This window comes from Nansenia antarctica (genome assembly GCF_963989245.1).
Source record: "Nansenia antarctica genome assembly, chromosome: 3".
Classification (NCBI taxonomy): Eukaryota; Metazoa; Chordata; class Actinopteri; order Argentiniformes; family Microstomatidae; genus Nansenia; species Nansenia antarctica.
The window spans coordinates 39,578,294-39,605,311 of record NC_137688.1 but is presented as its reverse complement, the minus strand read 5'-3'; the positions used below and the strand labels follow the sequence as shown (position 1 = coordinate 39,605,311).

General features: G+C 41.2%; 1 protein-coding gene across 1 annotated transcript in view; it reads left to right on the top strand.

Moving 5' to 3' along the window:
- Nucleotides 1-1,795: 1,795 nt before the first annotated feature.
- Nucleotides 1,796-27,018, top strand: part of cadm1b (cell adhesion molecule 1b) — a gene marked incomplete at both ends in the record, with an annotated part of 124,991 nt that continues 99,768 nt past the window's right edge. Inside the window, one exon of the mRNA XM_080527840.1 lies at nt 1,796-1,871. Coding sequence (XP_080383966.1) covers nt 1,796-1,871 — 76 coding nt within the window. The remainder of the gene's footprint in view (nt 1,872-27,018) is intronic.

Here is a 27,018-nt window from a genome sequence, read left to right as displayed (position 1 = left end):
ATCAAGAGGCTCAGTCATCTGATCCACTCACATCCATTATTCATCCTGCTCTGGGAGAGACAGTAACCGGCTCCTCAGAGAGACCTAGGAACCCTATCTATTCTCATGAGGAGAGGAGAGCCATATAACAGTGGACTGAACCTGCAGAACTGCAAAAGTGAGAAAGGGAGCAGGAACAACAAAAGAGTGTAGGGCATTGTGGGTGCAAAAAACAACTACCTAGGTCTTTCATGTGTCTGTTCACACATCTTCACCCTACAGATGTTCTGGCATTGGACAGTAACTCTCAAAAACATTGAAATAAATATTCCATAAATCAACATAAATATTTCTGAAAAGGGTCAACCTAAAGTAAATGCATGATTACAGAGGTTCACAACAATACGATCCTTGACATCTCCCCCATCAACTTACTTAGCAGAAAATGAAATAGCGCCACGAAAACACCTTGTATGTGAGTGACAGGCTGAGCTGGGCGAGCTGCCACGGATAATGACATCAGAAATGAATTTGATGTGAGGAATTCAATCTGTAGTGCTAGATATGGCTGAGGCATTAGAGTGAAGTTCTAAATGCTATCTGCTCATTCCATGGAATGAGGATTGACACATTTTTTTGACACTATAAAACGGGACATGAGATTCAAACATTATCATGCACACTTCAATACATGTGACACTATTACTAGAGTTGGACTCAGGAGAGGAAAACAAGGCGGCGAGCTGAGAGGCATAGCACATAGGCTGATGACAAGAAGGGAGAGTCTCTTGAAAGGAACCGTGATGATGGAGACCAAATTGGTGAAAGTTATTATTACATCTTGCCTACTTGTATGCAAAACGATTGTCTCAGCCTTTCAATGCATACATGGCACGCACACACACACACACACACACACACACACACACACACACACACACACACGCACACACATTCTCTCTCTCTCCCTCTCTCTCTCTCTCTCTCTCTCTCTCCCTCTCTCTCTCTCTCTCTCTCTCACTCATCCACTCTCACGCATGCACACACACACACACACACACACACACACACACACACACACACACACACACACACACACACACACACACACACACACACACACACACACTTTGCATTTTAATGCATTGAAAATGTGAAAAAAGTAAAAGTAATACTTTGGTTTCATGATAACAATACTGCTTGTTGTAACATTGAGTAGCATGATTCGTGACTATGTGCTCCACTCTCGTAACGCAGGGGGCGCTACTGCATGCACTCCTTTGCTTGATGCTGATACAACTGATACAACATGTTGTATGTAAATATTTGTTTTAGTGAAGTGTGATATTTTCAACCTTTGTGTTTATGTAACAATATTGGTTCGGGTATGAGCCTGCTACCTGTTGCAATATTAAGTAGTCTAATACAAAAGCCGAGGAAAGATGTCTGATTATTAAATTATGAAATTGGTTTACCTTGGTTTATGACAAAACTTGTTGAAGTTTAAAAATATACACGAATAAAAAAAAAACTTTCTTGTAAACATGTATTATTTGGATGAGAAGTAGGCTATTAGTGGCGACATAGCCTAGGCATAACCCGAAAAACCATTCGTCATTTATGCAGTATGGAAATGTGCTAACCTATAACCACTGTCTAAAAATCTATTTGCAATACACACTGGGTGCACATATAGGCAGAGAATACCACGCAGCCTTATTTGACAGAAAAGTCCCTATTGCACCCTCCCTCCGCTTCTCATCCCATGGCCGTATCTAGGTGATTTAGCGCCGCCAGTCTCGAGCAGGTGTCCAACATGGCGATCACGGGAAACGGATCTCTCACTATTTCTCTCTCTGTTTTCGTTATTTCAGCGGCGTTTCTTCTGAAAGGTAGGTTTTCTCGTTATGTATTTTTGCAACAAGAACTGTCAGAGCTGATAGAGTGGCTGGGGAACATTCGTGCAACTTGAGTTTGGTTGGCACGGGATGCGCACGAGCTTCTCCTAAATCTCAGCATCGTCTTTTTGCTGGTTATACTTCAACATTTATGCCTATTGTGTCTCATACTATGAAATGTTTCCTATCAAACAATGATCATGCCAATGATGTAGAGGGACCTATAATAACTTGTGGATTGCCACATGGACTGTTGTTTTTTTATGAACAAAAAGTGCTTGGAGTAGATGAAAGCGGGCTATGTTACATTACAAAAGTCTGAAACACGGATAGCCTACAGGAGGAAATAAGCATCGTGTTAATTTAAACCAAATAATGATGTGTACAACATGAAATAAGCGGCCACTGTAACTTCTGGTGCGACATTAATTTCCACCGGCAATGTTTCGTCATCCAACGTAAATTCACGTATGTTATGGTTTCTCTCATTTCATTGAAATGCCCACACTTGCAAACATTCATTTTCAATTTCTCGATTAGCTGTCAAATCTGAGGTCTGCATTAATGCGCTATGGAAAACACGCAATGCAGCTACGGTATACTCAAACGTCAGTGTGTCCTCTGCCCGACTCCGGTGAACAGGTTTCAGAGCATAGCCTATAAGCTACCCACTTCCCACACCCTACGTACAATTATTATGATTGAGGTTGATAGAGCCTTTGTAGGCTATCTTCATGATCCATTACATTGTATGCTACTCCGTGATTATGGGGACGGACAGGGACCCGTTATCTCTTTTGGCATGAAGTTCAAATCCTGACAGTTCGAAAATCATTTCACCATAAACGGAGGTGCGATGATAAAATGTTCGCGACAAACAATGTCCTATTATGTAGATCGAAATATGCAGCTCATCAGTCAATTACGATCATCTCATATCAAACAGTTAGATGCTGTCTAGTCAAACATCTTGTTATACATTTTAGAGTAGACAATTGCGATCATTGCTGACATCAAGTCCTGCAACAGTTGTATCAAATGGTTATCATTAAAGGGTTGTTTTTATATTGCAATGACTTAATAATAAACAACTAACTGGCTACAGTATTTGTACTGCTTGTTTGTTATTCTGTGAAGGTCTATCCCTAACGTTGGTCGGAATTGCGTCCCTTGATTAGATCTGCATCTCGGTATCAACAGGTCCACGAGCTAAACTGTATTATTTTCATGGGTTTAATGATTTGAGCCTGTTAGTTAGACCAACTAAACACATGTACCCTATAATGTGAATAAAGTCTCCCAAGACCCCTGTGTGTGATTGTGTGTGTGTGTGTGTGTGTGTGTGTGTGTGTATGCTATGTGCATGTTTGAATTGCATTTACTGTATTTTAGAGACCACCCCCCTGTCTCGCGCTTTCTCTTGGTCCTCATTCTAAATCACAGTAATCACACTCCCAGTTGAATACCACAATATACAAGGATGCACAATAACTCATCATAGGGTATGCTAAGCGTTGCAACATTTTAAGATGAATGTGTCTTTTGTGAGGTTGTAAAATTCCAAGCCAAGAAAGAAAGGATATTTCATTTGTTTGATTGTCATTGCAGCAGCCATTGGCAGCAAGGAGAGTGGCATCGTAGCTTAGAGCTTAGATTCTGGCTCAACAGAGCAATAGCCCACAATCATTGACAAACTATTCTGTCATAACTTCCATTCACATCAGGAACACAATTGGACCGGTTTTGATTTGATATCCCCTGGTAATATTTCAATATTTGGACAAAGTCTGACTAGATATTGATTTGATGGACTGGGCAGGTGTTTGCCAATCAAGACCAGGCAGTTCATAACAAAGAGAAAGAAAAGATAGAGAGAGATTAAAATCATAAAGATTTAAAATGAATCTTGTAAATGATATTGGGGGGAAACAGTTTTTACAGAGGCATTACTCAAGGTGTGAAATATATTGGCTCATACAGTACACTCTGTGATGAACTGCTTAGATACAAATTTGAATGTTAAAAAAAGAAAGCTTTTGTTTGAACTGTAACAGTATAGCTCTCTGTTTCTCTCCAGGGGCTTCCTCTATTATAACACAAATCATTTGCGATCTGATCGCGATATTTCAGAAGGTTGCATAATGCTTCTTATTGTCAGCTTGAGCTCTCATTCAGCTGCACTGAGAGATGCAGAAGTTGATCAGTGCAGCCTGTCGCCTTTAGGTAGTGCTGTGGGAGATTGGGTCTCGTAGAAAAGGAAACACTCGTTATTTTGCTTATGTTTTCCATACAGTTTTGAAAAGTGTGATAGGGATTTTGATTGAATAATAATGACAACTGGCTTCAATGCCTATGGAGGGCCTGGCTTTGAAACAGAGTGATGTAACTATATTCTTGTGTGCGGTGCTTTGCCCTGAGACTGTACTTTAACTGCCTTTGTGCTGTTAAATCATGCTGTTTGTTAGGGACTTCTGATCATGTACTCAGCTGTGGCTCTGCAGTAGCATTTCAAATCATTTTGAATATTTAGCTGATTGAGTGTGCACGACATAATGAAATCAATGGAATAATGAAAAGGTGCAAACCCTGCCCATTTGCCACTTGCTCCAAACGCGCTCCAAGTATTTGAGAGTATTACAAATAATTGGTCACACAGGTCTGGCAGATTAGTAAAGATAAGCATAGCACCATTCATTTATATGTGGGACTACTGTGGTTCAGCCGTCACCACATGCACTTATTCTGTTTCAAGTTAAATTTAATACCCCAGCTAATGGCCCATTGATATGTGCCAGCTAGTGAAATTTGTAATGTCATTTCCTGTACATTGGGCTCATGACATCATTTGTAACAATAATATACTCTTCTATTTAAATAAATTGAAATTATAGTTCATTGAATTTATATTAGATCCCTTAATAAGCATCTCGGTAATTGTTAGATAATGCACAGCCCTACTTTATGTGGTGGCAGGCAGCTGATGTTACTCTTACAGCAGGGAGGTAGCTGTACTTGGTGCAACTAGTGAAAGAATATCTGGCAGCTGCGGTTGATATTTAAAAAAAAACATTAGCTGCAGTAGTTTTGTTATTATCATTAGTAATTGACCAAGGACAGCACATTCCAAGCTGTCTGAAGCTGTCTTAATTATATTGTGTGTCTGTGAGTGTGTGTGTGTTTGTGTTTGTGTCTGAAGCGGTCTTAATTATAGTGTGTGTGTGTGTGTGTGTGTGTGTGTGTGTGTGTGTGTGCGTGCGCGCGTGCGCGGCTGTGTGTGGCCGTGCGTGTTTGTTCACCCTCAACTTCCCCTCAGTTAGCCCTTGCTGACCGTTCATCCATAGACCTGAGGGGAAGAGGATCTTGCAGCGGCGTAATTAGGGGTCAGCATGTGTGGTGAGGTTTCGCTGTTGTACAGTATGTGTCTTGCCAAGTCAAACAGGGCGAATTCAGCCAGTGGGGTGAGAGAGGGCAACGTCTGGAGAAGCCTGGAGAATGTATGTCTACATCTGACCTTGTATGCTTTCCAATCAAGCCTTCAAGTCTGCCTCCAAGCCTCAGCTGGGGCACTCAGTCCTGTCTTCATAGAAGGCCCTTTGGTTTTTCACATCCTATTTACTTTGAGTTATTTGTGTATGGAATGTGAATCAGGACTTCAAACATTAATATGGAAGGAATTGTCCACAACACTGTTGAATGAATTAAATATTGTAGACTCTTAATCTATGGACGTCGAAGTGTAGTAAACAGTCAATTAGGAGTAAAAGACTGGTGGCGGTGCATTTCATGATTGTTGGGGACAGCAGTCTCCATTCATGCCAGCTCGATGATGATGATAATGAGGAGGAGGGGTGTTGTCTGCTGGTATGAATATGACATTGTTCCCTGTGTGCCCTGGATCTCTGGGATCTCACTGTATTGTCCATGTTGCCCTGGTTGTGCCAATTCTCTCTCCACCATGAGAAAATGAAAAAGCAATGTTTTTGTTTTGCGAGGGCATAGAGTGCACATTAGTATGGCTGATGGAGCAATCACAGCACACCATTAAGAGAGATGGACTGTGGAGCCAGTCACAGCAACCCAGCACCTCGTAAATGGAGACACAGGATGGGGCAGTTTTACTGCAGTGCAACAGAGTGTTTAACAAAAAGACATGGTATAGTCACAGGCTGCTAGCACAACACAGACTTTATCATGACACATTGTCTTACTGCTAGTGTAGCAAAAGGCTAAGTTGACGTTGCGCAATGATGTTGTCTTCCTGAGACCTGATCTGAAGTAGCATTGCCCTTGCCCAACCAATGCCATGGTTTTGGTAGGGAGATGGTCAGTAAGCTAGCTACTATGTTTTGTCAAGCTATGTTGTGGTATAGGCTATTGTGTTCGAATCTACTCCCGGGTGGATCAAGGATCCACCTTGTGACACTAGATTAAAATAGCACACATCAAAATCATATCTTCCATCAGGGTGTTTTTTGTCATTTTTGTTATTCAGTTAAACCTTGAAATAAATAAGGAGTTTTCAAGGCTTGCATGCAGTTGATGTATGCATCCCTTGCAGAGAGGGGAAGCCTAACTAATAGGAAACCATGACAACAACTGAGTGGCATCCACAGCCCTAAGCCTAGATAACTGTTGATCAATCTGCAGGATACGCGGCCCATAGTGTATGTGCTAGAGAGAGAATCTCTAATCAATGATCTGTACAGATCAAGCTTTCTGGATGAGAGACTTCTCAGTCGATGAATAGCTGTAGGCCTATAGATGCTGACAGAGGAGAGGGCCTGGGTAAGTGGGGATACCGTATTCAACAAATCTGGTAAATGCTCTTAAATGGACAGTGCATCAGATTATCAGCCTGATCTCCAAGCAGAAAATGTTGGGAGGTAATTTAGTTGTAGGTGAATGTTTTGTGCCCCAAATGATGAATTAGAGAAGTGCTAGGAAAGTAAAATCATCACTTCCTTAAAAACTCTTGTCCTACTCTCGCATCCAGGGCCACTCCCGCTAGTAGTGTCAATGGGTGCCAATCGCTAGTAGTGTCAATGGGTGCCAATCGCTAGTAGGGTGCCAATTTCCACATTTTAGTTGCTACAGAATATTGAAATATTCATATTCTTCAAGATTCAATTGTCATACATTGTTCCAATGGTAAAATCTAAATATCACTGCTGTTCAACATGTAATGGGTGTCAAGCTAACCCATTGAAACCATTAGCATCTCGCTTACAAAATGGCTGTTCTCTGTTGCTATGGAGATTGAGGGCAGGAAATGCAGGGTGACGCCTACTTTCACAGCATATAGGGACATTTGTAGGTTGGCAGGATGGTGGAGGTCATAAAATGCCTACTCAGATTCACATGCCTGGTGGTTAAATCCTTGTTATCCTAGCCCCCTAGCCCTTACTGCAACCATTCAGACTTCTTGCCTGCACTTAACTGTTTTCTGGCATATTGCCTAAATGTGGGCCGTCAGACTTTAACCTTTCAAAATGTTGTCTGGTAATATGTAAAATGAGAAAATGGTCTTGCAGGGCCATGCATATGCTCTCGGCATACCGACTGGACGGATGGGGAGAGACATGCACACACAGGAAGTCTTCTTCAAATCTTCTTCCGAATCTAGTTGTGCTTTATCATCAACATTAGCAAAATTATTAGCTAACATCTAGGGGCTTGCTGATGTTAGTTGTCTGCACTAGCTATAGAGATTCATATACTTTTTAACCCCACATCCCCAAACTTGTGATTTGTCTGTAAAGGCTCCAGAGATTTTCCGATTCAGGTGGTTGAATTCTGAATCACTCATATTATTTTCCACTGATTACTATCATCCTTTTTTTGTCAAGGATTTTGTCAATAAAAAGTGACTCTGTAGCATTCAAGCTTCCGTCCTTTCGATGCCCTTTCATCCACCAATGTATTTGGTCAATTACAGTAAGAGTTGATACTGAAGTACAAGCAATAGTGTAGTTATTCATTGTACCACTTACTCCATAACTTTGTATTGTTGAATGTAATACATACCTGTTGTGAAAAGTGCATTCATGGTAGGGCTCTCACCAGATGAGATCTTTCATTATGTCAACGCCGCAATTTGTGGATGTACAGATAATAATAATACCGGCACATTGTTGAATGCTCTCATGTGTTTTATGGCTCAAAACCTTGATTGTTTTCTTTTCCATTGATCAACTTTGTACCTTGGAAGTGCATACTACCTTTGAGGCAATTTGTGAATGTGCTTTTGAAATCTGTTTATGACTTGATTATGACATTTGGGTTTGATCAGATACTGAGTGTCTGTACAGAAATGTTAGTTATTTCTCAAGGTCAAATATAAGATCATATTTGTGATGATTACATGGAAAAAGGGGCCGTTGTCTGACATAATAGTGCTGCCAGCCTTGAGGCATCAGACTCTTGAGTTATCAGCCTGACGATGGAACCATCTTAATTACTCGCCGACACAGTGCTCTAATCTGTCATTGTCAGTTGAATCAGGACTGTGCAACCCAAGCAATAATATTCATTCACCCAAACCCAGAGGCCCATTGATTACTTCTCACACTATGGGCAACTGTGCTGCAGAGGGATAGAGAGGCAATACGGTTAATGGAAGTGGAGAACTCAAAGTCACATTGCTTACCTCCAAGATGACAGGTAAATTTATGAGAGGAAATATGGGCTTGATCCATGACTGTCGGTTTGTACTTAACAAGGTAAGTAAACGAAAAAGTAAGCCTGCTGCCAAACTATCAAATCTGTAAATTCGATACAGGTGTCATATGCTTAACAAAGGCACTCAACTCAATTTCACAACTTCATACCAAAACAAGTGGTGGCAGGCCAGCCATTTGGCTGAAAAACAAATTCAAGTTTTTTTAAGCAGTATTGTATACTGCTTAATTACTGTCTGGACTAGACAAAAAGGAATATAGTTTGCTTAAAGGGATTTTATTTTTTACTGCTGCAAACTGTCCTTTTCATAGATAGCACTGTAGCCACTCAAGTTGATCCGTCTGTAACATAATGTCCCAGATAGGGAAGATAGGGAGTACTCCTCTTCCATCATCCCCTCTTCTTTAGTCTGTGTCTAGTCTTCTTCTGTGTCCTTTAGTCATTCTGCACACTGAGGCCTATCCACAATGTTAATTTAATTTCACGAAGTCAGGCCCATTGATTTCCCTTCACAGGGGTCTAAAACAGAATTAATGGGAAACAGTTTTCACCAACAGGGGCTATTTAGACTAATTTGTTGTTCCAATGATGGCAGTGGCTGTCATTTAACATTTGGAGCGTCAGACCCAAGCCAAGTTTGTTGGTGATTTTAGTAGCACTTTCTATGAAGGAAAGGACGTATACATACTATAACATATTAAGCCTTACCTAATACATACAGTACATAAGCAATGCATACACATGTATGAAATACTTATGTTAACAACAGTGAGATCATCGGATGTTTCAAGTTAGTTGCCTTGCTTTGGTAGTCAGAATGAGACTGCAATAATAGACGTGCCTTTCCTGTACTCTGAAGTGAGACATCAAGGTGAATTTGTTTTCTACATTAGCTATGGTTTACAAATGAGAATGCATTCTTGACCTCATACGTCTCATCCACAGATTAATATCGTTGTACAGCATTTCTCGGATGAAGGCCCTTTTTCTGCTGCTTTTTGCATAGATATTAATAAAAGTCAACAGTACAGGCCTGGGGATGGGCATAAAAAGAGTATACTCGGTGTCGAGACCTAATAAAACCAAAACACACTGTTATTAGAAAAGCAGCAGGAGTTATGGCCTGTGAGCACTTAGATGACATCCATCAATTTAGAGTTTTATTAGAAAATGTAGAAAGGCTGCAGTGGGAGATGTAAATTATTTATTTAGCATAGAGTTGTGGCTGAGCAGGCAGGAGTGTAGTCAGTGAGCAGGGATCAGTCTGGGTGACAAAGGCACTGCTGGAGCAATGCCTGATTTCCCCAGCCTGAGAATGCAAGGCTATCTTAGCTTGGACTAACTTGTTCATGTAACAGGTGGGGATTGAACCTGTGGTCTCCTGCATGCCAAATCCAAATGTATACCATTAGACCAAGAGAGAGAAAAAACATTGAACCAAAACGAGTTAAGCCGGGGGGGCAGACACTACACGATTTTAGTCACGAATTTGCCATGAGCCTAGATCTCAATATCTGAATTTACATATCGGCTGCGCACTTGACGCCTTGACTCGCATAATGTGAGTTGGTAAACGACATGAAGAGGAGACACGATCATGTCCTTTTTGAATTCTGACATGTCAAAATGTCTTGGCTCTGTCTCTACTCAGTGCAGTGTGTGAGCGGTGCTCCGAAGCGACATAGCAGCCTCAACCAAAGAGAGTCCAGGATGTTACCATTGTCAATGATTGATTGATTGATTGATTGATTGATTGAGAATGTTTATTTTGGTCCCCTATGCAATTCACAATACAGATATACAAATAAAAAAAATTGTTTGCAAATTGTGCTTGGTACCATACTTACAGTATAGAATACTACACATTCAAATGATCAGTTTATCACCATGACATTGATGAAAAACGTGTGGAGCTCTGACAGGACCAAAAGTGCCTTTATAGGCCTATCCAGGGAGAAAAGAGTATAAATGATCATTAGAAATTCTAAATATGTTGTAAGAATAGAGAGCCCCTGCTGTCCTCTTATGGTTTTGGATGGGTTTTCTCTATGGCTACAGCTGAAATGTCTGCTGAAATTTTGAGGCCAGCACCATTTCTGCTGTTGTCCTGGCAATGGTCACTGTGTGAGAGCTGCCATTGGGTCTGCTCGTGCAGTGTACATTGCATCAAAACAGTGTGACATAGAGGATTTGATGACACATGATACACTGTCATCGGTTGGAATCATCTGTGTTTATAAATACACATGTTTGCCTGGCTTTATTTGGCTTGTCCTTAAAAGGGTTCTTTGTTTTTAAGAGTTTAATTTGAGTTTTAACATTTCTTTTTTTATTTCCCTACATGTTTTAATTGGCTGTCCTGGCCAATTAATTTGAACTGCTTCACATTTTAAAGCTTTTCTTTTTTGTTCTGCATGTTCTTTTTCCAATAAATATTTGCTGATACAGTGACAAACAAAACATGACTCTTATCACAATCTCACATATTGCATTAATGCACAGTGACATAATCAGAATGCTTCCCATTAGTATGCTGCTAGATTAGTTTATTTTTTAACAGATGCTAGAACTTTCTAATTTGACTATTTTTCCCCGAGTGATTTTCAAAGAACTGTTGGAAAGCTTTGCATAATCTAAATAGGCTCAAGAAGCATCAGGGATTTAAAAATAATAATAATATTATAGATCCCTGAGCACAAGCAAATCACTGTTCATCATTTCAAGCCTCACTGTTAAGAGTAATGGATTATTTTTGTTTTGATTTGACTTTTTAAAAACATTCAGAGCAAATTGTTTTTTGAAATTCCAATTCCAATTCACTTTCTCTTTCTCCACTCCAAAGATATGAAGATGCTGCACATATGAATCTAGTTGTGATTCACTTTGAGATCTTTGCCACTTGACATGTTAAATCCTTCAAGTTTCAAGTTTATTGTTATGTCACATTACACATGTGTAAGAGAGTAAACTCCTTAAGCTTCGTGCACACCGCGAACCGTGACCCACCGTTCTGACGCAACCTGGTGGGATGGGCTTGACGCATGTCGCATGCGATGCAGACGCAACATGTGTGCACAGCGGGGGAAGTTTGAACAAAAAGTGTTAACAATGGTGTAGTAGTAGTAGTAGTAGTAGTAGTAGTAGTAGTAGTAGTAGTAGTAGTAGTAGTAGTAGTAGTAGTAGTAGTAGTAGTAGTAGTAGTAGTAGTAGTAGTAGTAGTAGTAGTAGTAGTAGTAGTAGTAGTAGTAGTAGTAGTAGTAGTAGTAGTAGTAGTAGTAGTAGTAGTAGTAGTAGTAGTAGTAGTAGTAGTAGTAGTAGTAGTAGTAGTAGTAGTAGTAGTAGTAGTAGTAGTAGTAGTAGTAGTAGTAGTAGTAGTAGTAGTAGTAGTAGTAGTAGTAGTAGTAGTAGTAGTAGTAGTAGTAGTAGTAGTAGTAGTAGTAGTAGTAGTAGTAGTAGTAGTAGTAGTAGTAGTAGTAGTAGTAGTAGTAGTAGTAGTAGTAGTAGTAGTAGTAGTAGTAGTAGTAGTAGTAGTAGTAGTAGTAGTAGTAGTAGTAGTAGTAGTAGTAGTAGTAGTAGTAGTAGTAGTAGTAGTAGTAGTAGTAGTAGTAGTAGTAGTAGTAGTAGTAGTAGTAGTAGTAGTAGTAGTAGTAGTAGTAGTAGTAGTAGTAGTAGTAGTAGTAGTAGTAGTAGTAGTAGTAGTAGTAGTAGTAGTAGTAGTAGTAGTAGTAGTAGTAGTAGTAGTAGTAGTAGTAGTAGTAGTAGTAGTAGTAGTAGTAGTAGTAGTAGTAGTAGTAGTAGTAGTAGTAGTAGTAGTAGTAGTAGTAGTAGTAGTAGTAGTAGTAGTAGTAGTAGTAGTAGTAGTAGTAGTAGTAGTAGTAGTAGTAGTAGTAGTAGTAGTAGTAGTAGTAGTAGTAGTAGTAGTAGTAGTAGTAGTAGTAGTAGTAGTAGTAGTAGTAGTAGTAGTAGTAGTAGTAGTAGTAGTAGTAGTAGTAGTAGTAGTAGTAGTAGTAGTAGTAGTAGTAGTAGTAGTAGTAGTAGTAGTAGTAGTAGTAGTAGTAGTAGTAGTAGTAGTAGTAGTAGTAGTAGTAGTAGTAGTAGTAGTAGTAGTAGTAGTAGTAGTAGTAGTAGTAGTAGTAGTAGTAGTAGTAGTAGTAGTAGTAGGTGAATAGTGACTGGTTATTCAGTACCCAGTCTGGAGACTAGATAGAAAATGAGCTCCTACGTGGGTAACATCATCTCTTATAAGCCCAGGATACATGATAGCCTTTAGCTAGGCTAGCGAACTTTCCCACAGAAGTGGGGGAAGAAACGTCAGATTAGATATATAAACTGGTTATTTTGATAAACCGGATACATTTTCTGAATATATATGGTTACTTTCTCGCCTGAAAACATATAAAAACTTCATAAAATGACATATTAACACTTGTAGAGCCAAATTAAAGATTTTCGCCAATGGCGGATTTTACATCTAAAGGCGAAACCTCTGGTCAAGAAACTACTTCCGGTTGTTTTGACGGACCCAACGCAACGCAAAAGCTGAAATATTTTGACTGATTACCGCACCCTGACGGACAAGAAACGCAATGCAGAGCAACGCAACGGATCAACGCAACTGCCCCATTGAGATGAATGACTTCCGGTGCAACGCAATGACCTGGTGTGCACGAAGCTTTAGGCTTCGTCTGCCTTGATTCTATGACCCATCAATGTCCTGTATGAAGGGAAGGGACTATAGCAAAGCTATAGATTTATGGACTGTGGCTGCTGACTCCTATCGCTTTGTAAAAAGGTAATTCCAATTTTCTAGGTATTGCAGCCAAAATGTCTGGCCTACTTCCCATTCTGGCCTCATCATACAGTATCGAGGCCATCTAATCACCCAGCCAGTTGAATAAGTGAGGAAATCCTTTGTTCAGAATTGACCCTTCTTTCTCTCTTTCCCACACAATCAGCACAGAGAAGATCCAGTGTTTAACTCTAGATTTTACTCAAGAATGTTATGTTGTTTGTGAAGAGTATGTAGACAGATAAACACCCACAAACAATCTTTGAAGGAACACTGTTGCTTTGGTTGTAAATGAATAATCGTCTCTCATGCCAGGCACGTGTGAGATAGGAATGATAATAATGTTCAAATGTGACTACCGGTAATATGCAGAGCATGTGAGTGTAGTGGAGCAGGCACATTTTCACTGGAGCGCAGAGCGAGTGGAGGCTGGAGTGTTGGCCTTCTCTCTCACTCCAATTTCCCTGGTACTGCTCACACCACAAGTTGTTTTGGTAACACTTTATTTTAGTTCAGGAACAGGAACAGGCTTGTATATTCATTCACTGAATATAAAATGGTTATACAATTAGACTTGGTGTATTAGGATGACTCCTCTCTTTTGAGAGCTCCCTGCCTGGAATTTATAAACAACTACCACACATACATGTATTATTACCTGGCAGCAAGGCCATACATATCAACCCCCGATAGAGAGACAGACAGAGCAGAACCAAAGCAGGTGGAGGGTGGGGATAATGGTGGGAGCGCAAACAATAGCAACACTCACATAGCACAGTAAAGAACAACAGTAGCACCAGCAACATTGTAGGCTACACAGAGGTGAATAAACTGACGGCTTAAATAAGCCACCAAATGTGATTGTGTCTGATGTAAACCGGACAGACAGCCAGCACACCCTGTCCTGCCTGAACTAAGCTTGCCCCAGTTCTGTCAGGAATACTCACATCTTATGAAATGGTTATACAATTAGGCATATTTGGATAGCTCTGCTCTTTTGACAGCTGAAAGTTTGACAGCTATTAAGGACTGCAATGCATCCATGTATATTACATGGCAGGCCCAAGCCCATACATCTATCAACCCCCCAAAAGAGCTAGCAGAACCATAGACTATGTGTAACTATTTCCCATGTAAGACAACACCTTCTCATCCATATGAGGGCAGGGACTACCATCTTGCTACTGCAGGAACTACCATACTACAACTGCCCTCTAGAGGCCTGCCCTAAAAAAAGAAATATTACAGAAGCTGGAAAACAATAGTCAGTGGCTGAGCCATTGTAATGATGGAATGTTGGGTCAGGGAGGTCACGAAGAGGGCGTGGCAGGAGATTCTACCTGCATCTCAACATCCGACGGTTTTTCCAAAATACTTCAACTGCCCTCACTCTAGGCTGGTCAGCAGTCCATACTGAGGTTCACGGAGGCAAGATATAGACCTACAGTACCTTGGACATCTATTGAACTATTTATGTGTAGAGTGAAGCAATCCCTGCCTCCTGAACATGTAATGATCAGGAAGTATAATATATAATTTCCGCTGTTCATTGATCCAGTGATATAATTTAGAACAAGTCCACAACAAGATAAGAAAGTCAAGAAATCGCCCACGTTTTACGACGCAGCTCAACAAGCCTACAACAATTCAATTAACAATTTGTTCTCTTTAGATCATCAAAAATAGCAACACTCATAGCACAGTAATTTCTAATAGTACCAGCAACAATATTGCAGGCTTCACAGAGGTGTATGACCACATAATTAGGCCACCATATCAACATGTTGAACAATTTGTAGCTTATAGGTGTTTGCTTTCTACCTAGCCCCTCAAGACACTCCCCCCCCCCCATACACACACACACACACACACACACACACACACATACACACACACACACACACACACACACACACACACACACACACACACACAACAATGTTATTGGAGGCAAGGTTGGCTTTGGGGTTAGGGAGGCTAGCCAGTAACCCACGGTCGCTGGTTCAATCCCGGATGTCAGCTGATTGGAGGGTTGCTGAATTCACATCTAATTGGCCAACTACTACTAACTAACTAACTTCAGCTCCGCCTTCAACACCATCCTTCCAGACAGGCTAGTGACCAAACTACTAGACCTGGGACTATCACACTCTATATGTGCATGGATCAAGGACTTCCTGACCGACCGCCCCCAGAGGGTGCGGGTGGGCTCCCACACCTCCACAGCCCTCAGACTCAGCACTGGGTCCCCCCAGGGCTGCGTGCTAAGCCCCATCCTCTACAACCTCTACACCTACGACTTCACCCCCGTCCACCCCAGCAACTCCATCGTAAAGTTTGCAGACGACACCACCGTGGTGGGCTGCATCTCGGGGGGGGACGAGGCGGCGTACAGGGATGAGGTAGAGCAACTGAGCAAGCTGTGCAAGGTTAACAACCTGCTGCTGAACAAGTCAAAGACCCAGGAAATCATCGTGGACTTCAGGAGGAAAAAGTCAGAGATCCAGCTCATCGACGGAGAGAGCGTGGAGAGAGTCTCAACCCTCCGATTCCTGGGGGTGCACATACAGGATGACCTGTCCTGGAAGAACAACACAACAGCCACCATCAAGAAGGCACAACAGCGGCTCTACATCCTGAGAGTCCTCAGGAAGGAACACAACAAGCAGGAGATACTGGTGGCCTTCTACCGCGGCGCAGTGGAGAGCATCCTCACCTACGGCATCTGCAACTGGTTCTCCAGCTGCACAACCGCGGAGAGAAATGCGCTACAGAGAGTCGTGAGAACAGCCCAGAAGATCACCGGCGCCCCCCTCCCCTCTCTGGAAGAGCTGTACAACACACGCTGTCTCAGGAAGGCCTCCAAGATCTCCAGAGACCCAACCCACCCTGGGTACGAACACTTTACCCGGCTGCCCTCGAAAAGGCGGTACAGGACCATGGCCGCAAGGACAAACAGACTGAAGAACAGCTTCTACCCCAGGGCCATCCAGGCCCTGAACACAGCAAAGACCTAGGTTCTGGGCCCTGGACAGTCTGGACGGATTGATGGCAGCTGCTGGACTGAAAAAAAAAATCAGGTGTAGTGCTGAGGCACAAATATGTACATTTCTAGCCTGCAAACTGCGACACTTCAAATGAATGTGCAATAACACTATGTGCAATATGACAACCCTAGTCGTCTATCTGTACAGTATAGTATAGTGGATAGTGTACATAGCCTTTATTTATGTAAACCAGCTCCTTCCCTTCTTGTGTTTTTTTTTTCTTTTTTTTTCTTTCCTAGCACCGGGGGAGCCACCCCTCCTAAATTTCGTTGTTTGGTACCTGTACTATAGCAATGACAATAAAGACCATTCATTCATACTACATGACTTATAACATAAGTAGAATATGAAAACACTGAATGAAAAACCTAATAAATGGCTAGCAATACCCCAACATTTCCCACTTAGCTACTTATTAAACTGTTATACGCCACAAAGTAGTGTAAAGAACATACTAAAGTGTTACCTTTGTTTTAATACAACAAAAAGGACGTGGAACGCCGGAGCTGAGCATAAACATAGTCTAGTGAGCGATTCTTGACCGCTCAACTCCTCCTACATACTCGGCTGCTATGTTGTTTTTGTTTTTTTTAGTAATGGAAATCAGAAGATGTGATTTGGCCAGTGTGAGCATCCTCTGGGTTGGCCTGATTGCCTGCCACATGTGGCCGGAGAGACTGCCATTTAGCCTTTAATGTGCTACAAATCTGACACGTTCCAGCTCCCTACCGATGTGCACACTGTCAGATAATGAGGGCTTAAGACACGGAGTCATCCCCAGACTGGTAATTAAATAATTTCACAGCATAAAGCAGTGGGCTGGAATGGCTTGTGCAATATTGAGGTGATGACTTGTGAAGGAGGTTAGTCGTGGTTGTGGCTTTGGATTATGTCCCGATGCAGACGTGTAGCTCTAACACGCAGGCTTAATTTACAAGCTCAGGCATCAATCGACGTATCTTGTTGTTTTATTGGATGCCATTCCACTGACATTGCACATTTGATTACATATATGTGTCATTGTTGATGGTCAATAACTCTAGCTTGTATGCGTTTGCGTAGGTCATTTCTTTACTGAAACAACTAGTTTAGTTTAAGGTAACAGCTCAGCTCCAACCCACAGTGTATTTAAAAGGATCAGAACATCTTTAAAAGATTGGATTAGATTAGCAATGGAGCAAATGCATAGAAGATGCAAATAGCTGTTGATTTCTGTATCTGTTGTGCTTAAGGAATGGCATTCCTTGTGAGCATCATTACTTTTGTAAAACATGATTCAAAGCTATACAAATTTGTTTACAAACAATGGAGTATTAGGTCCTTATTGCTTTGTTTATGATGAGTTAAAAAAGCTATTCAACTCTTACATACATGTATGTGGCAAATATGGTAGCTTCAGACTGTATGTTTTTATATACTGTAGGTCATTTTGGAGTGTGGTAGTCCCACTCGAATTGTTCTGTTTTTTATTAGAGATAAAGAGAGAGGAAAGTAAGGAGGAGAGGCTATGTCAGCAGGGCATGGGCTGGATTTGAACCCATGCCACATGAGCATGTGTGTGCACTGTAGGCCATGGTGCTAGACCACTGGACCACCCCATGTCCCGTTTTTTAAATTGTCTCATAGTGTCAACCTGCTTTTTCCCCATTGACGTCATATCCCAGACTCTAACTAACTAACGAAAGATTCAGCAAGGATTTTCTTAGTGATCATGTCCTTTACAGAGACATATAGTACAGTGCAGTATGATACAGTGCAGATAGAAGTGTAGTACAGTGCGGTATGATAGAAGTCCTTTGGCATTCAATGAAGGGCTTTTTTGTTGCTGCTCATTGAATGCTGCTCGTTGATTTGCTCAGATTATGTTAAATGGAGCTGTGAGAATTTTAAAGAGATTGTATGACACATTTCCCTCCGTGACTGACTAACTGTCTAATGACAGCTTGCCTCCCTCGAGGAAGACACCTGCTAGACCAAGTCTTGTACATTTAACAGACATTATTATGCAAATACTGTCACCGTATGCTTATACAGTAGGTGCAGATTATGAATTCTGAGTAAACACACTATTAGTATGATGGATGGCATGTTTTTGGCACAAGGTATTCCTTGTCCAGCCATTATGCATAATTGTGCCTAATGATTCCCCCGGACTCAGGAAGACGTCAGACACAATCTAAATGCATGTTTGTTTTTGTCTCGTGCCATCGCTCTTTTGTGTTGGGGTAGGTCATCTCCGAATATTTATCACTTTTAATGTCATCAGCATAAACACAATCTGCAGAAAAAACATGTTTGTCCTCCTCAGCTCTCCATGTATTACCAGCCTGGGGCCAGCTGAGCTCAGACATTTACAATGGCATAATTATGGAGTATGAAGCCATCAAAATGACGTCTCAGCCAGACATGATATGCAAAACGTCACCAGAGGCCTGTTTTGTTTACTCTTAAGATTGTCGGAAGGACTCCTAAGAGGGGGGGGGGGGGTGGGGGTGGGTCTCCACGGATGTAATTAGAAATGGTATTTATGGGACCAATCAAGCTTTCAGTCAGGAAGAGGACCATTTGAAGGTGACACTAGGACGCGTCCACCCATATTGCCGACACACTGTCACAGGCCTTTTAGACGGACCATCTCCTCACAGCCTTTTAAATCATCATCAATCCAGCCAATTGCCTGCTAGTTCACATGACATATAGCCTTTATAGAGTGCACTAATACAGCAGCACTCACAGGAGACCACAGACTGGAGTGACATTGAGTCTGTGGTTTTGACACCCAGAACACTGGTGCTCGTGTCTGTGCTGCTGCTTGTTCACCTGTCTGTGATGCTCTTGTGATAGCCTGTTCCTGCTAGCTGCTGTCTGTTCACTTTTGGGATGTGTCTTGTTCCCTTGTCTGAGGGAGATAGCTAGCTTCTCTGTTGCCTTATCCACGATGCTGCTGCTGCTGGTTGACTTGTCTGTGATACCATCCTGTCAGCCTGTCTATGGAGCTGCTTGTTACCCTGTGGTTGCTGCTGCTCCTCTTTGTTGGCGTACAGTACACTGTTCTTGACTCAGAATAGGGAGCTTCCCGACCACATGGGGAGTGGGGTGCTGACTGGTCTACTAACACCACATGATCTGAATTTATGAAGATTCCAATGGGAGTTCTTTAGAGATAGAGACACCACAATCGTTCCTAGGTGTCACCCAAAATGATGATTCATAAATTGATCGAAGGATCAAGGTCTACTAACATGCTGCTGGATGACGTGTCTTATTAAACCACCAGAGCCACGTTGGACATCATTATGTGCGCTGAAAGAAAATCTTTCCAGTATGGGGTAGTCTGGGTTTGGCCCCAGCGGGTCTTGTGGTGCTTAGGTTGGATAGTCCTCAACCCCCCGACTGTCCTTCCTTCTGGCTGATACTGCAAGGATCCCACCATGTATCACCAGCTATTCTTAAAGCCCTGTCTTACTAATCATTAATCCACTTCAGTTTGATTTAGAAGTGATCAAAGGCAATGCATCAAAGCACTTCATAGAGGTAATTACTCACTCATTAGCTAGCCATATGTTTGACAAGTATACCCTCCCCGGCATTGGATAGCACTACCACAAAGTGGGATATGGAAAACATTATGAAATATACATCTTGACTGAAAATCTGTGAAATTATGCTATTGATGGATTATATATAGAGATTGTATGTAGCTGTCATGAAATAAAAATGATCTCCACTTGATGTATGATTATGTGGAACATATTTGGGTCATCTTCCTCTGGGAAGTCTGACACCATATTTCATCCATAGCCTCTGTTGTGGTCATAAAAATCAATCTATGGAATGTCATCGTGAGTATATTTTTCCACCGATACTCGCAGGACTCAACATACATAAGTTGTTATCACCAAAATGATTTAAATACGTGAAGATGATCATCCCTCGAGCCACTTAAACTTGATATCCTACACATGACAGCATCCTCCAGCACACACACACACACACACACACACACACACACACACACACACACACACACACACACACACACACACACACACACACACACATGCACACCTGCCTGATCTCCCCAGGCATGCGAGGACAGGACAGGGATGGAGGAGAATGAATTACACCAAAGGAGCCCAGGCTCTCTCCCCTGCTTGCATTTGCACTAGCAATTAATCAGCCATCACCAGAGAGCTCCTGGATGTCAGGTCCAGGATTTTATTATGGAATGTCCTTTATGGGCCTTAATGAGACTTATGTCTTCCTTGAGTGTTTCATTTGCCACACACTGGCTGGCTAGCTGTAACCTTGAGGTGAGGAGGAGCTTTTCCCGCTAAAGTAAAGCTTGATCAGTTCAGCTTTCCCTCATTTCATCGCTCTGCTTTTAAGATCCAATTAAATAAAGCCTTTGTGTCTCTGAAGAGGCTAATTATAGCTGCAATTAGACCTGTTTTATTTAGTTTATTACTGCATTCTCTGCACATTTCAATTAAATGTAACATTTTAAACTTTGTCCCAGTACTTATTTTGTACTCAGGAAATGTCAAAGATACCATGTACACTCACCGAACACTTTATTAGGATCGCCTGTACATCTGTCAACAGTCTAAGCTGGTGGAGGTGGTTTAATGGTGTGGGGAGTGTTACTGTTGCTGACCATGTGCATCCCTTCATGTCCACAATGTACCCATCTTCTAATGGCTACTTCCAGCATGATAATGCACCATGTCACAAAGCAAAAGTTATCTCAAACTGATTTCATGAACATGACAATGAGTTCAGTGTTCTTCAGTGGCCTTCCCTGTCACCCGATCTGAATCCAATAGAACCCCTTTGGGATGTGGTAGAAGGGGAGATTCACAACTTGAAAGTGCACCTGAAAAGGTGCACTGCAGGAATTGCGTGATCATGTCATCATGGACCAGAATATCAAAGGAATGTTTCCAACATCTTGTGCAATCAATGCCAGGAGGAATTGAGGAGCTGTTTTGAGAGCAAAGGGAGGCCCTACCCAGTATTAGTATGGTGTTCCTAATAAAGTACTCGGTGAGTGTATGTTTTAATGCTAATTAAGTAATTAAGTGTGTGGAGGGTGAAATCAGTCAGAGATGACAGCTGGGCTTACCGTTCGCTGTTCGAGCTGGAGGTAAGTGAAGCTCTCAAGGCCCCAAACAGACTTAAAACCACACAACTTGTACTCAACCTGAATAGCAGATGAGATGAGAGCTGTACTGCTACTCATTACTCTCTTGTAAGATTCTCTAATTACTCCTCTCCTCTTCGCGCATGTTATCTAAAGGGCTCTGCACACAGCGTGCGATTTCTGTTGCGCATCAACGTTCCATTTTGAAGTTTGAATGGAAGTCTATGAGAACATCGCATTTACCCACACACGGCCCCGATTTTAATCGCACGGCGAACATTCGATTCCATTCATTTTGAATGGGACAAAGCACACGGCGTGCGAGTTTTGTCGCACTGCTTTGTCCCATTCAAAATGAATGGAATCGAATGTTCGCCGTGCGATTACAATCGGGGCCGTGTGCGGGTAAATGCGATGCTCTCATAGACTTCCATTCAAACTTCAAAATGGAACGTTGATGCGCAACAGAAATCGCACGCTGTGTGCAGAGCCCTTTAGAGTACACAACACCGTGTGTCGAAACTTGGTCAAGGAAATGAGGAAACTCTTTGTGCTTGTTTTATGAACTTCTGTACAGTGTTGGTGACATGAGTCTTCAAACCTACTGGACATTTTCTTTCTGGCCCAGAGCAGCCCCAGCACCACTTACAATAGCAGTAAAAATACTTTGAAGGGGTGTGGAGGCTTACCAGTTTGCCCGATACCACAAGAACTGCCAGTGAAGAGGGTTTGGAGGCCTTCAGTTAGCGTCTTTTGGTGTGGTGCAGCAGTTTGTCCATGTGTGCTACAATGTCTGTATACAGAGAAGGTCATAGTCATTACAGGAAGAGCCTGGAATAATCCAAACAGATATATGTTCCAAATCCTATTCAAGTAGATGATTAGTTGGGCTGTGATGGTCATGGAACTTTGGGTAACGATTATTTATCATGCAAATAACAATTTTAACTGTTTTATCACTTTGTTAACCGTTTTCTATTGAACACATTCCTAAAACTTGGTCTATACAGAAATCCTTTAGTATCTGGAGAGGGTTTTTACATTCACAACTTTGAGTGTCCCAGTCAACACTTAACTTGTAAAGGCATTTTATACAACGTAATAGAGACATCCTTATAAAACGGAACCATTACAGTGTGTTACGAGATTCAGGGGGCAAATAAAGGAGGTAGAATGAGTGAGCTTGCAGCAGAGCAGACCACCAGCTGCCAGAGCAGAAATAGCAGGCTATCATTATGGTTGAGTCGAAGGGGAAACACCCAGCATTTTAGTTTGGTGTGGAGGTTGTGTGGTGATCAGTGGGTGTGTTTTCATATGGTTCTACGTTAGAAAAATAGTCTAAATTAGACCTTTATGATACAGCCGTACAAACCCTCTGAAACTCACAAGTTCTATAATGTGGATTTGATGTTCATGCAAAAACTTTTTTAACACTATTATTTATTATTTTCATCAGATGATGATGAAATTCACCCTGAAATACATGCGCTTTGGGTATTGCTCATTTTGTTTCCAATGCATTCAAGGACATGACGATTTTTAAATAGGTGATATTAGTTAAAAAGATCAATGGAGTGTAAACCTTTGTTGTTTACAGGCGTATGTGCAGCTGCAGGTTCGGTCTGAATCGGGTTCCAGAGCAGATGATTCGGTGGCGGGGCGGCCCTCACATGATGCAATACACGGCAATTCAATATTCCTTTGAACTTTCCCCCTTTCATGTCAGCCAACCAAATGTCCCTATTTTTGTTATTGTTTTATTGCCTTATTACTTCGGTTGTGGTGGCAGACAATAGCGTGTCATCATCAAAGCCACGAAGGCCCATAGTAAGAGAAACAGGGTGTACTGTTGTTAGTAAGGGGGTTCAGCCCTGCATTCCTAGAATTGTAGAGTGGCCACAAAAAACATAGGGTACATATGTCATCAAGTTTTTCCTATTATTTGAAGTCATGTTTATACTGTGATCCCAAACATACAGTGTACCCCCCACTATGTCTATGCCATCCCCCCACTAGCTGCTTTATCTGGGAGAGCGCGTTCCACTTCCTCACTGAGGAAAAGTTGGCTGCCATGTTCACTGATAGAATGCTGATTAATTCCTGGAATGAGCTCCACAGGTGCTGTCTGTTTCCTGATGTGGGAGCTACCATGAAATGTCTGGGATAAATCATGTGACTTATCCAAAGAAATATTGATGAAATCTCTGCAATGGCTTGCTATGCTCTTGAGTCAGTTTTCCTGGTATGCCACGAAGGTTTTTTTTCTACTGAACATTACACCCAAAGGGTTTCTCAAAGTGTTATCCTACTGGGACAAACCAAACTCAACTATTTTTGAGTCGTGGCAGAACCTTTTTTCTAAAAGTGATTATTATAGGTGTCTTTTCCATGAGATTTTATTTGTATACTATTTCTTAATTTAATTTGCAATTCAGTTGAGTTTAAATTTAGTTTTAAGTCCTGTTATATCCATACCTATTTGAGTTGCTTTGAGTTGCATTTCATGTACGAAAGGTGCTATATAAATAAAGCTTTACTTACTTACTTACTTACCTATATCGTTTTTTATATCATTTAGTTAGGGGAGAATCTATGTTTTAATGAAAGTGCTGTTGAAATCCAGTAGGCCTACTTTTGCCTTTAACAGAAAGGCTGTGTTCGAAATGGCATACTAGCATACTACTCATAGTAATATACTAGATGACATAGATTTGAGTATGCGAGAGCGTTCATACTGTACAGTATGTGAAATTTGAGTATGCGAGTATGTATACTAGATTTTGCTGAATATTTGAGTATGGCATGACTGGACACTACTGGGGTACTAAATCCCCCAAATGCATTGCCGTCTCTTCAGTCTCGTCAAACTGCATCATACAAACTCGTCATACAGCTGTTGTTTACATGGTCCGAGAGCCTGGAGACCGAAAGCTCGCAATAAACGTTTTTTGCACAGATTTGAGTGTGTAAATGCTGGGGGGTTTTTGCACTCTATTTAATATTCTTTTTTTTTTCTTTTTTTTTTTTACAAATCTTTTTATTGCAAACAACAGTCAGTGGCAAGTGACAAGAAGTAATAGCAGTCTTTGTTTACATTTTTTTTTTGTTGCTTTGTTTGTTTTCTCATTGATAAAAGACTCAACTTGACTTTGACTTGGTATTCATGACTTGAGACTTGACTTAGGCTTGAGACAGATGACTCGAAAGGACTTGACAGTTTTTTGTATTAAATATTAGCATTTTTCTAGATATTGAGAAGTTAGAATTTTTTGTTTTTGAGACGCGATTGAGTGCTTTCTAATGCAATGAGCGTAACCTGGCAACCTACTGTACGCGGCCAACCACTAGGGACCAATGGACAGCTGTCATGGCAGCGAGACACTGTAATGCGACTATCAAAACAACAACTAAGCCGCTGAGCCCTGCTAGTGCAGGGAGATCTGTCAGACACGCTGAGTCCAAGGAACGAGTATGAGTCCCTAGCTGCAGTTTAAGGGTGTTTATTTAACTACGATAAAAACATTGCTCTGCATAGATGGTAGGCTATTTCATGGACTAGATGGTACATATACTATGTACTACATAGCGTTAGCATAGCGCGGTCAACAGAAATATCAGCACTCCATCGCTCACAATTGAGTGACAAAGTACTATCAACTTTAATTGTGTGTAAATGCAGCGCATTGTAAGTGACTATTCACCTTACGTTTTTATACAGCAAGTTCGCTACCAGCGATTCATGGTTTGAGGTAGCCTAATGTTTAGTAATATCAGTATTTAGTGGCATACTAAAACCATTATACTTGAATAGTTTTATGTAGGCCTAATGTTTAGTAGTCAGTCAGTAATGTTTACATTTTAGGCTATATACAGTACGTATATATAAAACATGTTCTATACTTGTTTTTAGTTATACACTATTCTTGTTGTTCATTGGCTTGTTATTGATTGCCACAAAATGTCAAAATGTTTTGTTAATGTTTAAATTGTTTGTATTTTTTTTTTTTAAACTGACCTGTGACTTGCTTGATTCTCACCACTTGGGACTTGCTTGAGACTTGAAGGGTAAGACTTGAGTGAGACTTGCTTGTGACTTGCACATAGGCTATGACTTACTCCCACCTCTGATATTTATTTTAATACTGTTCTTTTACCAACTGCTAAGACAACAATATAGTAAATATAGTAAGCTAGTTACTTTAGCTAGCTAAAGATATTGCCCCCCCCCCAAAAATCATTTTACAACTTTTTTTAGCTATTATGTTACAATGTTTCTGTCGAACCATGCAGTGAAGGTATCTAAGCAATGTAATGTAGCTAACGAACAGAAGTGGGGGAAAAACGTCAGATCAGATATATAAACGGGTTATTTTGATAAACTGGACACATTTTGGGAATATATATGGCTACTTTCTCGCGTGAAAATATATTAAAGCTTTTAGCCAATGGATGATTTCAAATCCCTGCTGCCGGCCGGTGCGAAATGCATTCAGTGTAAACGGTCGGCTGGTATTGGCATACTTATTATGAATTTAGTAGGCAGTATGCAGTATATACTCATTGAGTATGCTAGTATGCAGTATGCTAGTATGCCATTTCGAACACAGCCAAAGAGAGTAGAAACATCAACAGCAAATGCATGACACAGGATTTCAGTATAATTTTGTTTTATTTAGTTCAAATGAACAACAAACTGTTTACTCTGAGTACTCTACAGAGCTTGGTCTCTTTTGACCGACCTGGCCTTTAATGCTTGGGCGTCAGCTGCCATGTCGGCAATGTTTTGCTGTCTTTTTTAGCTGAAAGTTCTAAGGATAGCTATTTATGATGATACACAAGGTGAGGACAAAAAGCACAATCACTTTTTATTGTCTTTGTAGTATTGACAACCCTTCAGAAATGGAAATGATTTCATATTATGTTGATGGTTATTTGACTTATTGAGACACTATTCTAGTTTTAATTTAGTTTTAATTTCTTGGACGGATTTGTTTATTATTTTTATTTCAGTTAACACATTTTTACATGGCTAGTTTTAGCTTCAGTTTTCATTCACTTTAATAACCTTGGATGGAACAATAGGCCTGACTGAGCCCTGTCACCTCTCTTTCATTGTCTGTCACAAAGGCGGCTTTGCATTCCCATGTTTTGAGCCATTCAGCAATCCACTAACTAGGAATACTGGACGCATGCCCACTCTTTGAGATAACCCCTTACAGCATTAGCCAATGAATGGGAACACAAGGACAGTGCCAAGTACATAGGTGCAATGGCAAGGTGAAGAGAGGGGATCCTGCTGAAGTTACCCACATTTATGGCTTCTACCTTTCCATCCATGCTTAGAGCTGTCTTGGTTCGATTAGTGACCCTTCATACAAGTTCACGTTGTTCTTTGTTACCCGGTGAACATGTGTACAAAGGGTTAGGTCAAGAGCTGTCAGTGTATACTAGACATACAGTAGGGAGTGTTAATGTGTGGAGTTG